General features: G+C 38.6%; 1 protein-coding gene across 2 annotated transcripts in view; it reads right to left on the bottom strand.

Moving 5' to 3' along the window:
• LOC149239483 (presequence protease 1, chloroplastic/mitochondrial-like) overlaps window positions 1–14,901 on the bottom strand; it is a 177,101-nt gene that overhangs the window by 103,139 nt on the left and 59,061 nt on the right. For both annotated transcript variants that reach the window (XM_089373430.1, XM_089373431.1), the window contains exons 3-5: window positions 502–676; window positions 233–365; window positions 55–125 (exon numbers count right to left, since the gene is read on the bottom strand). In XM_089373430.1, coding sequence (XP_089229556.1) covers window positions 55–125; window positions 233–365; window positions 502–676 — 379 coding nt within the window. The remainder of the gene's footprint in view (window positions 1–54; window positions 126–232; window positions 366–501; window positions 677–14,901) is intronic.

The following is a 14,901-nucleotide window of genomic DNA, read 5'->3' as shown; positions in this document are numbered from 1 at the left end:
TCAACATTAAAACAATGGAAAATTAAAAAAACGAGCAAATGGGCGTTTACAAACCTGTTGAGAAATTCTGCCCAAAACATTGTCAGGCTGTGAGTAGACGCCTTTCATCTCATTGAACACAACACCTGATAAAAATGATGGAAAGCCAAACCAAAGTAAACATCACAATAATCATATTGTCATTTCCTGATTTTCTCAATTTAAATATTAAAAATTGTCACTTGAAAACTACCTTTAAGAGAAATATCCTCGGCAGGATCATTCAACTCATAGTGCCAACCCTCCTGCTGAAATGTTTGAAGCTCATTTACACATTTTGGAAAGAAGACTGCATCCAGGTATACATCAACCAAATTGTAGAAATCCTGGTCAACAGAAGAACTTACACTCAGCAATAGACCAATTTGGAATCCTTTCATAACTTTTATATTCTCTGTTTTAAAGACAATATTTGGAGGTAATAGATATAACTTTAAGTATGGATTAACAATCTGGCCTCACCTTCGCATTAGTTGAAGCAACAGGATAGCAAGTCCTGTCAGGATAGGTGAACGCATTCAAGAAAGTATGCAAGCTACCCTTCAATAATTCCACAAAAGGCTCCTTGAGTGGGTACTTTCTTGATCCACACAGCACACTGTGCTCCAGTATGTGCGGTATCCCAGTAGAATCTTTCCTGCAAAAGTTAACTGTAAATTACAATGTGCTTCTAACAAGAAGGAAACATACGAGAACTGGATAAGGAATCTGTTTTTAAGGTTTGTTCTCTAAAGGAATAAATTTCAATCAAAAGCTTGGTTTATTCATAAAAAGAATACTTCCCATGAATTTGCATCAAATTGAATATTGAAGTATTCAACACAGCAATAGGTGACGATAAAGAATGGGAGGACTAAAGTGATTATATCCTCCTTAAAGCTCACAACTGATATGGCATTTCAATTGACATTCAGGAACCCAAGCCTCTCATGCATTTCTTGACTCAGATTATCTGTTCTTACATGTGCAGTTTCTACCTAATGTTGTGATATCTTCTGGATTCCTCTTTTTTAAGTCCAGATTAGACCTTTTAAGATAAGATAAGATAATTTTATTAATGTCTGACAAATGACCACAAAATTAGGTCAATGGGATTGGAAAGTACAACCAGTATTAATACAATGTGAGAGTGCTAGCGCAACTCTTAGATAATGACAAAAATAAAATAAAGAAAGAAACCTACATATATGCGTAAAACCATGATGAAGGTACAATGATATAAAATACTAAGTGAGTTTGCCCAAGAGTGCAAAGGTGGACAACCCAACACAAGAACCTGTCAAGAGAGAGGAAGAAGGATATCGGAAGATGGGACCGATGATGTCAAGGTCTCCTAAGTTTGATGGCTGAGGGGGAGGGGGACGAACTGGACACTGGCTGGCTATCGAAGTCTTTTGGAACCTGTTGACCACTCTGTGTCAACTACCTTATAGCAGCATACATTTTTTCAAAGCATTCCATCATGTTCGAGCAGTCAAGCATCTAGATAACATCATCATCTTTCAGCATTTTTGTCAAAAAATTGTAATCCGAATTCTACAGCCTTGCGTAACTATCTAAGTCACATGACACGAGGACACGAGACACGGAGGACACGTAAATACGAGTCATCAATACGAAACGCAGCGACCTGGAAACAAGACACGGGGGACACATTTTATATATATTTAATAAAAAATATAAAATATAAAATAAAAAAATAAAAAAATAAAAAAAAAAAAAATATATATATATATATATATATACCGAAATATAGTTTTTTATCCATATTAAATTGCAGGTTGCAGCTTATCTAATCAAATTAAAATATAATTACTTCTCAAAGTTCATAGTTCACTTTAAAAAAATAAATAGAATCAAAATTTACTATTTAGAAATTAGAATGTGATATGCTTGGTCTTTATTCTTGAATATTCAATGTTCATTGTTCATGTACAACTTACAAGCACATAAGAAAATAACTAAAGTCTAATCCTATTGATTTCCTCTGCCCCTCTCGCGAGAAAATGCCACAGCTTTCCCTTTCCCTCTAGATGTAGATGCTGATGCTGGTGGAGTTGGCAGTGGAGTTTGCTATGCTCTAGAAGCTGAAGAACTAGAAGTAGGAGCTATAGGAGGTAGACCACATCCTCTGCTGGTGGCAGGGGTAGCCCGGGCAGGTGGTGTCACCTGGAAACATTACAATCTCCCAATCCTGAAATCCTGAAAAACTGATAAGTCTGCTGCATTTTGAATGAAATATAAAATTCTACTTTCTCCATATGAAATCTAATGAGGCCGGAACCACTCTCAAACATCCTGAGTCATTTCATTTTACTTTAAGAATTTAACATTACCATGAATAGCATATCAATACTAGGGCCTAGACTTGATCATTAAGTTGCCCCACTCAAAAATTATTTGTTTCTTTCAAAAAAAATTGCAGCTTATGCAGGCAACGTTTTCTATCAACGGAATACGCGTTTTCCAGATGCAGGACACGACGAAAACCAGCGAATATGTTTTACGTTTTACATTATACAGGACACGATGAAAAACGTTTTCGACACATTTTAGGGCCGTTTTCGTGTCCGACACGTAAAATACGGGACATGGGACCTTGGAGGACGTGTCCTGTGACTTAGGTGACTATTGTAAAATGGTTCTAGTATGAATATAAGGCCATGTAAAAACATCTAAGGAAGCCTTTGATTCTTGGCAAAGAGTTTCACTCGAGGGAGTTTTTTAGCCTCCGCCAATTATTCACGTTTTATAACCCAAATAATTGGCAAAAAATTTCTCCCACACATACCCCAAAGCTAGAGTGGGGCTCGTTAGTAAGGTCTTAGGTTTAGTCCTAATGTTATCAAGTCTATGTAAATTCTCATACTAGATCATTTGTCATGTGTCACAGAATTTGGTAGTGTTTAGAAGTCATGTTTTAATTATTAAAATTCCCCTTCTGTATAGGATGTCTATGTAATACTTGATGCAAAAAGGTTTTGTCTAGGAATATTTTAGGTGGATGACTAATCATAATTAGACATCATTGCCTAAATATTTTTTAGACCCGCTTTCAGAGTGTAAATGTGTTTAATCCCCTCTAGAGTCATTTAATTTATTTTTATGGCAAAAAATGAAAAAAGAGAGAAAATAAAAATTCTCACCAAGTGGAAAAACCATTTTTTGGATAAGATGGACATTCCCGAGAAACATTACATTTGACGAACTCATTTCCAAGGCAGAAAAATCCCACAAAAAGTTCCTTGGACCAGAAAAAATAATTTCTCAAAGAAAATCAATTTTTTTGGTCCAAGTGGTTAAATTAAATCAGGGAATTTCAAGGAAAGAAATTAGAAAATATTTTTGAGGCCCTCTATGAAAGGAAAGAATTGATTTTTTAAGAAAAATCAAACCTTTGGACCATGGTGGTTAAGTCAAGGAGCAATTTTCAAGGAAAAAGGTTTGAAAAAATATTTTTTGGATCGGCATCAAATCCTTCTTCAACAAGTTCGAATTTCATCTTCCAGATCAAGGGTCAGGATTTAATTTTGGCATGGATCAAGCTTCAACTAGCCGTTATTCTTCGGGATCAAGTCAAATTTGTGCACATCTTTGGACCTAGCCGTTTTCCACTTGGAGGGGGATCTAGATCTCTCTATTTTCCATATAAGGAAGCCTAAGGCTCCTCATTGAGACATCTTTGGATAGTGTAATTGGCTACGGAAGCTTTGTAATATTTTTTTTTATCAATAAAATCAAAGTCTTTGGGGGCAAAGCTATGAGTGTATGTCTTCAGCCTGTCATGGTAAATTTATTCTCGTTTTGAGCTTAATGTTCTACTGAATATTTAATGTTGTTATTTCTGCATGCCTTTGGGATTTATTAGTGTACAGTTACCTTGCACTATTATTTGGGTTGAGTAAGCATTGTTGATTGGGCAGATTTAGTGGATTTTAGCTAAATCCCTAGACTTCTCTTTCCCTATGTGAATTGATCCCATCTGGATCTAACAAATCTTTAGAGTGTTTTGTAGAAATATTTTTTGTGAATCAAATCTCAAGTACTTGGGGAAGTTATAGCTGAACCAACCAACTAGTTGAAGCATGAAGGCTAAGAACCCATAGTGGGACTTCCTAAAGACTTATCATTAAGATGCTTTGAAGGGAGTTTCTTGCCTTTTATTCTGCCAAGACCATCTGCTTACAAATTAAATATCTCACCTATTTTAAAAGTACTTTTTATAATCTATCTGCTATTTCTAGAGCTATATTATCTGATCTATGGGCGGAGGTGTCCTCATACCCATAGATTAGACTTGTAAATTAATTGTAAATATTTTGTACACTGTAAATATTGTGTGTAGATCTAGCCTTGTACATATTTGTTGTATTTTCTTGGGTTTTTCTTGCAGGAAGGCAAGGGTTTCGATTGGTATCACTTGATCTAATTGCTTGCAGGTTGATCTAATTAATTTTTCAAGGAGAAAATTGAAATTTCTTTAAATCAGATCTTCCTCTTCCATAAGCGGCTAGGGTTTGAGAATAGAACGAATTTTTTTGTGAGCCGTCCACTATTGGCAGGCCAAGAGTGCTTTTTCAAGCTTATTTTGGAGGATAAAAAATTTGTAAACCCTCTTTCCTTAGGGCCACAGGCTGCATACTTCAGATCTGGGGTTTAAAAAATAAAAATAAAAAATTGGAGCCTTTACCCTAGCTGCAAGCCTACAAGGCTATCCTTCCTTTTTAAAACAAATATTTTCCGAAGACTTGAAGCATCAAAGGATTTTTTGAGGGTTTTCACTAATTCGTCTTGTTTTGCAGGTATTTGAAAAATTATTTAGAGCAGCCACAGGCCTAATAGGCTTTGTTTTCCACTGATCTAACCCACATTCGTTTGCAGAGGCTAATAAAATTATTTATTTTTTGCAGGGTTTCTCAAGGGTCTGGCTCCATTAAATTTTTTTTTTTTCTGAAGGTTTGAGCTTCAGATCTCACTCTTCTAGGCTATCCACTAGCCTTGGAAGCTTTCTTGAGGCATCCACTCGGATCTGGTATCACTTTTGGCTTTTTAATCTATTTTTGAGATCCTAATAATGAAGGCCGCAAGCGCTTAGAGCTGGGTGCTTTCTGATCTGTCTCACATTTTGCAGACCTTGGAGGAAACAAATTTAGGAAGGCCGCAAGCCTTCTGAGGTTTCCAAACCTTTGATTTCTTAACACAAAAATTTTCTCAAGGGTTTTGAACAGGCTGCATTCATTTTTCATAGGTCACAAGGGTTTTAGGGTGTGATTTCACTTATATCACTAACCTTTGTTGTGCAGAGATATCCCAGGCATTTTGGGAAGGTTTTCAACGTTAAACTTCTATGAAAAATGCCATTGGTTCCCTTGATCTAATTGTGGAATTTTTGCCATAGCCGCAAGGGATTTTTTGAGGCTTTTTTATCAAGGCCGCAGACTTGGAAAGTTGGCTTTATCTTATATAAGTTGTCAGCCAACGTTTATATAATTTGCGGTGATTTCATTTCAAAACTTTTGAGGGTCTGCTGATCTATCTTTGTTTTTTATTTGCAGGGGCCGAGAAAGTTTCAATTAGAGACCTAATCCTCTCCTGCGGTAAAAAAAATTGAAATCTGGAGGGTCAATTCTTTCCAATTTTGTGGCAACTGTTATGCATTTAAGGTCTAGCGCAGTCTCAATAATTTTATGAAGAAAGCGACCTTCAAGAAGACTTTTCCCTTCGCTGCACAAGGGACTGATTTTTTTAGAAGCCCTAACTGAAAAAATTTCAAGAATTCTGAGCCTATTCTAAAGGAGTCTTCACCATATTGACTTAATAAAACCTTGCGATAAAATTTAGTGTTCAATTCTGGGCCAGCCATGAGGCCTAGAAGCCCTCTTTCAAGGTTTGGAAGTGGTCTGATTGTTTGCAACTAATTGAAAAGCTTCAAACCCTAATCTATGTTCCCTTAGCATTTAAATAAAATTAAATTAAATTTTTTATCATTTTTGGCAGCCGGCATTAAGGGTTTTAGAGCAATTTTGAACACTGATAGAAGGTGTTACCAGGGTCAGTTGTACAGGGGTATTTCCAAGTCTAACCTCTGGTTTTGCAGGCGGGTCTATCACCAAGGAAGTGATTTTTCCCTGTAGCAGAGTTTAATCATAATTTGTGAGCTTTTGCATTGAAGGCATCTTGGAATTTTCAGCCTCCTAGGCTAGGAGCCTCTTCACTGCAGTCATTAGTTGAAGAACTGAAAGTGTTTGAATTCTAGTCCTTAAAAATATTATGGGCCATCTTAAGTGGATCATTCTTGGTTCTTGAGGAGATTTACTGATCTTGTAAAACTGTTGTCATTATTGTAATCTCCTTAATCTGGAAAAGAAAGCCTCTTCCTCCTTGTCTTGAAGGGCCTCTTCCTCTTGTAACATCACATACTAAAAGCTAACATTGTTTCCTGCAGGAGCTTGGGGCATCCACCCCCATGGTATCCCACCTCTCCATTTAGAGGGAGGCTTTTTCTGGTTCTTTTGTTATTTTAGATCTAACTTGCATCACTAATTCATTTTTTGCATTTACTAGTTGCATCATCGTTGCATCCTAGATCTGATTTCCTAATTACATCTCCCAACTTGCATATCTAATCTACTATTTGGCTTAACTGCACTCGAAAAAACTTAATGTCATGTTTCATTTGCAATTAAAGATCTTCAGTAGTCTTTCTAATCACTGTTAGCAATCTCATTTGCCATCTAATAAGTATAATTCACTATATAATTCTTGACTTGTTCAACTGTCTAAATAAGTAAAGGACACTCTTAAGAACACCATTGTAACAGGCATATTGGGATCTTGTTCTAACATTCTGGCTAAGATTACTTTTGTTTGATTGACTTATTACTGTTTCATTTGTACAAGCTAATCATTGCTCTAAGTAATCATTAATGGCTTGTGCATTGGCATCTTTTTACTGAAGCATTATCTCTCATTGAAGCATCTCATTTCACATTCTAGAATTAGACTTGCATCCTAAAATTTACCTCCAAGCATAAGCTTGGTTGTATAGAAAGTTTAGGCAAACCTTTTCCACCATTCAATTTGAGGAACTTGACCCTTACTCAACGGTTAAAACAGGTGACCTTGCAGTCCTCTTGTGGGAAATTCCTTGTAGGAATGGAGGCACTTGGGTCGTTAGAACTCCAGGGTAGGTATCGTTAATGAAAGTTTCCTCCTTCCCCTAGACTTCTTTCTACAACCTTGTGTAAGACTTGTTTCAAAACAATTGAGAAGGATTTCATCTAGATTAGGCATATAACTAAAATCAACCAAAACTTTGCATTTCATTCACCTAACTTTCATCTATCTTGGGCATATTGTTAAATTGTGAGCACCCTCATTTCACTTGCAAAATTATAATATTGTTCTTGTACTTATCTTTTTATTTGAGCATTTCTCTTTGAAACAAGTGCAAAATTCCTTTCGCTCTTGCAAGTTATATCTTATTGCTCATATTTTAACATTGTGCCTTTCTCTCATGCCTTGCAGCATTGTTGTTGTTGTAACTTGAGATATTTAAATTTTATCTACTTGCAAGTGATATATTTTATTGAGTATTGTTTTGAGGCACTAGTCTATATTTGTTATTATTGATCTAATTGAATCTATTATATTACATTGCTCATTGATCCCCACACTTATTGATTAATCATAATCAAGTTACATTAATAATAATTGCCTTGCCCTTAGTCTCCTAGAACTTGTTGTTTCCAGCAAGCTTTCCTTTCTTCTACCCTTAGGGCTACCCCCCTTAGCTTGTCTAGGAGAGGGCTTAAACGAAGTGAGTAGACATCAAAGTGACACTACTTTGAGCGTTGCGCCTTAGGTGTACATTCTAGGCGACAACAGAACCATTGCGGAGCCCATTGGCATACTTCTAACATCAAAGCTTGAAAGAAGGAAACTTCAAATGGATCTAGGGGGTAGTCTAATGGGTAGGGCGTGCTCTACTCCAGATCAATTTCGAGCTAATCTCTCTAATTCTCTGAGGACATGTGGCCTAATGTACATTCCAACATCTCTAAACCAATCTCAATAATATCAAGTGGTCAGCAAACGGGGGAGGTTGAGGAGAAACTCGAGGTCTCACCCATAGTTTTAAAAACCAGAACCAGTGACCAACCAACTCCACCTATCAAACCGGTTTTTAAACTGAAACCAGAAAAATGGGACTAGTCAGATCTCAATGAACCAGTCATTAAAAAAATACATGATATATTTTATTTTTAATGAAAACCATGATTCCAAACCAATAAAGACAAACTATGCAAAGTTTTCTCATCTATATACAATGTAAAGGTGAATATATCAAAATGGCACCAAGTGCAATACATATCAGCAACAAAATACATAATCAATGATGCTCTAAATGGCCTCTAGAGTCCAAAAACAATGCCACAAGCTATGGGGCCACTGGCCTACTACAAGTCTACATATTAGTGATAAACATGATCACTCCTCATCATGATCAAACTCATCACCACTACTAGGCATTCATCAACAAGAGCTACATAAAATCACCTGCCTTAGAATCTGAGGACTTCTCAGACTCCTCTACAACCTCAACAATAATAATAGTAGCAGCGAAACTAGACCTAATGGAAACAGGAGTTGGTCAAGTTGCACAACCAGTGCCTTCCATTGGTTCTTTTCCATTGCTTAATTTAGTTATTGGCTCTAGTTCCATTGAAACCAACAGATCAGCATTGGGATGAACCCCCCTAACTCCATGGCAATAATATCAAAATCAGCATCAAACTCAGTTGGTTGAGTCTCCTCCACCCATTCTGATGTTGGATCAATATCATCCAACACAATGGGATCTAGATCAGGTCTTATGTTCATCAATTGGTTGCGCCTTAGTCAAAGGTATTGCATGAAAACGAGATCATTTAAACTTTTTTGTACCAAACAGTTTCTCCTCTTCGTGTGTATTCGCTCAAAAACAAACCAATTGCACTCACAACGATGAGTAAGCAAGACCATTTTATTATAGCCTTGTAAGCCATACAATTGATATTTATAAGGCTGAAAAATGTTAAATTTTCTGTCATATTTTAGGTTTGACGTCACCCTTTGTGAGGCTATAATGCCCTTTCTAACTGCAAAAATTTGTTGAGTTGACCTAGGTTTATTTCTAAATCAACCCCTTGAGGACTAAGTGTCTTCAGGAGTGATTTTGGGGTTGTTATAAGCTAATTGCATTGCTGTAATTTTTCTAGGTTTAAAACCCAAGTTTATGACAGCCATAGAGTTCTTTATAGTTTCTTGCTCTTCGGATATTCCTTGTGGTGAACTGGTTGAATTAAGTTATCACAACATTAATAAGACCATTCCTAACCAAGAACTAAGGATTATTATCCATATCCACTCAAGCCCTCATTTGCTAAGCCTATTCCAAGTGGCTATTTCATTGTAAGCCTTCTAGAGGGCATTTCGATTGGATTATTCTTGGGTTACTTGATCTCTAGTGCTTACCGAGTAGCGTCCCATGTAAGGACCATTTCCTTACTAAAAACCCAGGGAATAGCTAATAAGGTGACAATGGTAGCTTTCCTAAACATTACACATATTCTAGGATTTTGCCTAGTGAGGCTTTGCACTAGACCTACTAGATTTTGTTGTAATAGTGCCCTCCTTTCTAACTGAAACCCAGGAAATAATGTTGTTTTTCCACGATTATTAAGTCTAGGATAGAATTTTAAATCACCGACACTACCAATCCAAGTATCACAACGAAACTACTTTGCACAACGGAACAATATACAATGGCGAATCTACTAGTGCACAAAATATACACAACTTTTTACAATTTTATACAACAACCCAACTTGTTATATAATCAAACTAATAATACAATAGTCTAGGGGTCACATAACAGGGATAATGGCCTTCAAATATCCACTAGTATAAGAATACAAGATACACTAACCGTCTAGCCGATGTAGCATGCAATCACAGTTACTTTGTCGTATCTTGTACATTGTTGGTCCTTTTCTTTCGTTCTGCAACACCTGCCTCTATCAATGCACCAACTCCTTTAGGCCACTAAACTCTGCTATCCTACAACCAACACATAGGGTCTTCACGCTCACTAGTTGCTCCTTCGTCCTTCAAGGCAACAACACTTTGAGACTTCTTCCCATTGCTGCTCCTCAAGTCTTTTGGGACTATTCTCCCCACTATAGTCTTCATGCGTTGCTCCAATGAAGACTAACATAGGCCAGGAGGATTGCCACCTATCATCATCAAATGCCACTTCTCCAACAATGAACACAGGCTATCCAACTAATCTTCCTGGCTGGTCAAACCTTGAGCTCCTTCAAACTACCACTCCTAGCAGCCACTTTTGTCCATCAAGGTGTTGCACTTAGGGCTCAAACTTGGGCACTTTCACACTGCCCTCCAACAAATCTCAAATGCCCAATACCACTGTCCAAACTAGGACCTCATCCACTAGCATCAATTCAACATAAATACATCAACAACATACCTATTTTCTCCTCAAGGGTTGGTGTAGTACTACTGTAGGTCTGGTTCACCTGGTTAGGGTTGTTGGCAAGCTGCTACAGCCCTCTTTTTCTACCTCAAGATCTCCTCCAAAAGTTGCAGTCTCCCTTCAAACAATTTTGCCACTCTCCTTAGCTAATATGGGGCTAATTCCAACCCTCAAACCTGCCTCACGGCCCACCTACACCCAAAAGGCAAGGTCTGCAAGCTTCTACCAGCCTCTCGGCCCCCTATCCAAGATGATTTAAGCCTACGGCCTACCTGACACTCACAGCTAGGGCTGTGGCCTGCTGTAGGAAGGAAGATCCACCAAAAATCTACCCAAGACACCATGCAAAACTCCCTCAAGAATTGGTTGCCTACCTGTAGCTTCTCGGCCTTGAAAGATACCTCAAGAGACACAAAACAGGTCCTCCTCTTCCACGTCTAGCCCCCTCTTGAGCTCGGTCTATTTCACAGATGTATTGGTGATGTTTTGATGCACTTGGATGTGCCTTTTAGCCTCACACATGAGCTATAGTTATACCTTTCTCATGTGGCTTCAATGAATGCCTTTGGTGTGATTAACAACCTGTGATAAGGCCTCTAAACACAAAGTCGACCTTAACCTTGTGCCACCATGCACACACATAAACTTCAAAAATTAATATCTTGACTTTTACAACTCGGATTTTGATGATTTTTGTTGCCTCTTCTTTTCTCGAGGTCCTCTAACACCTCCATGTGTCAAATCATCGAATTGCCTTGTGGTTCCACACCTACCAGCTTGGGTGCAAAGCCTACATGCTTGGTTTCCAAGCCTACAAAGCCATTTGTGGCACACCAACCTCCAAACCGCGAACCCTAGGGCTTGGAGTACCTCCCAAGCTACCAAATCTCAACAAATATCACATCAATGAGGGTAATAACATCATTAAACCATAGTTTTTAAAATTGGAACCAGTGATCGACCCAGTCCACCTATCAAACCATTTTTTGAACTAGAACCTGTGAAATTTTATCTATTGCAGCTGCTGGAAATTATTCTTCTAACTCAAAAATTTACTATGCAATTTATTTGCTATGGCAAATGATGAATAAAATCACAGCTACAATTTTCACCATCAAAATAATGTGGGAAATAAAATACTAGAAACTGAGAAATTCTAGCACACACACAATAAGTTCGACACAGTTATCTTTGGACAATTGTCCCCGAAAAAACCCAACTTTGGAAAACCGGTGCAGCAGATCAGAGTTTTATTATTAATGTTCAGCAGCAATTCTAAATACAATAATTTAGATGCCCAACTAGCTATCTAATCTGAGGAAAGTACTGGCAAAAATATCGTGAGAGTTTTCTCTCACCCCACAGCTATTTTCTGCCTCCAAAATCGCTTCCCCAACCTCTACACTGAGCTCCCTACGTCACCCTCTACGCAGAGCTTACGCTGGTCCTCTGGAGATTTCGACCTTCCTTCCTTTGCCTCTTGCAAGAACTATAAATCTTCCTCCCGGAATGCTACTGCCCTCCTCTTCTACCTACTACTCATCCTCTGGCTCTATCATCTCTGCTGAGCTGTGGCTTCTAAGAAAATCGAACTGCCTGGGCAATTGAGTATCTACATTGGATGATTTCTCCATCACCACATTGAATTCCTCTTATAATCCATTGTTGGAGCACCATCGGCCAAGATTGAAATTTAATCAATGGCTAGGATCATCTCTGGATCGATCCATGTGAGTTTCTAGATGATTCTCACCTTATCTCAATTAATACTGATTAATAACCATATTCCCTAAGTTTAGACAAGAAATATTTAAAAAACAGTTAATAATATAATTAAGACACTTCTATGCAGAATTTCCAAAAACGATTTCTGGGTTTTAAAGATCTCATGTATTCTAGCCTCTCCACAAAATTTCAAGGTTAGAACACATTCAATGCTACAAAAACTAACACTCCCTCTTAGCGAGGAATGTGTTCTAGTGCTACTGCACACCCTATTTCTTCATCATCTCTTGTCACGTTGTTGATGTCTAGCCATACTGCCCACCAACCACTGTGCAACTCTAATATACGTTGCATCTGTGTCGCTGCTGACACTTACATACTGTTGCCACCAATGCATCTGCACTGCAACTTCCTCTTCATCTATCATTGTTGCAACTGCAACACTTGTAACTGAAGAGCAACCAAAATAGTCTGTCCCTGTTACTAAAACAGGTTCTCCACCATACCCATCTGTTCTCTAAAATAAATGAACTTAGCTCTCCCTAGAGCTTTAGTGAGTATATCTGCAACCTACTCTTCTGTGGGAACATATTGTAGTTGGATAGCTCCACGTTGTACACAATCTCTAATGAAGTGACACAGAATATCGATGTGCTTCGACTTGTCATGAAACACTAGATTCTCAGAGAGCTTTATGCAACTCTGATTCTCACAATAAACATCGGTTGCCTCCATCCTCTGCCTAAACAAGGTTACTAGCAGCTTCCGAAGCTATCTAGATTCGCACGTAGTTGTGTTGGCTGCCATATACTTTGCTTCTACGGAGCTCAGTGTTACTGACTTCTGCTTCCTGCTACTCCAAGAGATCATCCATGATCCAACACTAAAGCAGTACAAGAGGTACTTTTCCTATCCACTGAACTACCTGCCCAATCTGCATCTGTGTACCCACAAAGTCTGATGTCATCCCCTCCAGTATATCTCAATCCATATCCGATTGTGTCGCGAAGATACCTCAAAATATGCCTTGCTACTGCCCAATGTACCCTCTATGGCTCTACCATGAATTGACTAAGGGTATTGACTACGAAGTAGATATCTGGCCTACCGTTGACCAAATACATGGGAGATCCAATAAGTTGTTTATACTAATACAAGGTGGGGTCAACATCTTTGTCATCCGATGCATCTATCTTCTTCCAGTTAATGATCATGGGCGTGAACATGGGTCTGCAATCCTGCATTCTAAACCTCTTTAGAATATTTGTAGCGTATCTTCCTTGCCCAAGGAAGATCTCCCCATCCTTCTATCACACTTCCAATCCTAGGAAATAGTGCATCAACCCCAAATACTTCATGTCAAATTCTACAGCCAAGTTCTTCTTGCAATCCTCTATGAGTCCTGACGATCCTATTAAAAAGAGATCATCCACATACAAAACTAGAATAAGTAGCTCACCCTCTACCATCAAATAGTAAAGGTTGGGATTTGCATCACTCTTGACGAATCCCATCTGCTGCAAGTAGTTGCCAATTGTACCATACCATGCCCTGGGAGCATGCTTGAGCCCATATAGAGCTTTCTTCAATTTACACATGTGTGTGCCTCTCATGAGTCTCAAAGCCCTCTGGCTGTTCTATCTACACTTCTTCCTCTATCACCTCGTTCAAGAAGGTTGTCTTGACGTCCATCTGGTGAATCTGCCATCCCATCTGAGCTGCTAGAGATATAACTGACCAGATAGAAGTGTATCTGGCAACTGGGGCGAAGGTCTCCTCATAATCTATCCCTTCTTTTTGTGCATACCCCTTTGCCACGAACCTAGCCTTGTACTTTTCCACACTGTCGTCTGTCACATATTTGATCTTATAGATCCATCTTGAACCTACAACTGGTTTGTCTTTCGACCTTGGCACTACCTCCCAAACATCATTCGTTATGATAGAGCTATATTCGTCTACCATGGCATCTACCCACACCTAATGTTGTGCAGCCTCCTAAAAGCTAGAAGGTTCTATAACCTGAGCCACCAATGCTTGGTACATGTCAAGTTGTCAGCGATGTCTCTTGCTCGTTGTAGGAGTTCCAATAAACTCCTCTGCATCTCTTAATGCCTGACGAACCTCTTTGCTGAGTCGACCACTAGTCGTGGGAGATTTTGATAGCTCTTCCTCATCCTGTCTCTGTTGCTCCATCTGCTGAGAAATCCCCGAATTTCCTGAACCTAAGGAAATACTGGTGTTGGTCACAGTACTTGACCGTTGTGACTGTCCTCCTGCCTGTCCCACTGGCTACCCCTGCTACTAGACTAAAGGAGCTTCTGCAGATTGATTCTGATCATCCACAGGCATCTCACGAGATCTCTCGAAAGCTCGGTCCTCCATGAACTTCACATCTCGCCTTACTACTATCTTCCTACTGCTAGGAATGTAGATTTTGAATGCCTTTAAGGTTTCACTGTACCCAACAAAGAACCCCTTCTATACAGTCTGATCCAGTTTGGTTTGTTTATCATCCGACACATGGCAATAAGCAATGCTGCCAAAAATTCTGAAGTGGCTAACTTCTGGCTTCTTCCTTGTGAAGACTCCTTTTGGCA

The sequence above is a fragment of the Pinus tabuliformis genome, chromosome 8 (genome assembly GCF_031772625.1).
Source record: "Pinus tabuliformis cultivar Carrire ecotype Pingquan chromosome 8, CPIR1, whole genome shotgun sequence".
Taxonomy (NCBI): Eukaryota; Viridiplantae; Streptophyta; class Pinopsida; order Pinales; family Pinaceae; genus Pinus; species Pinus tabuliformis.
The sequence above is the reverse complement of the archived record's forward strand: the minus strand, read 5'-3'. Positions and strand labels throughout refer to the sequence as shown.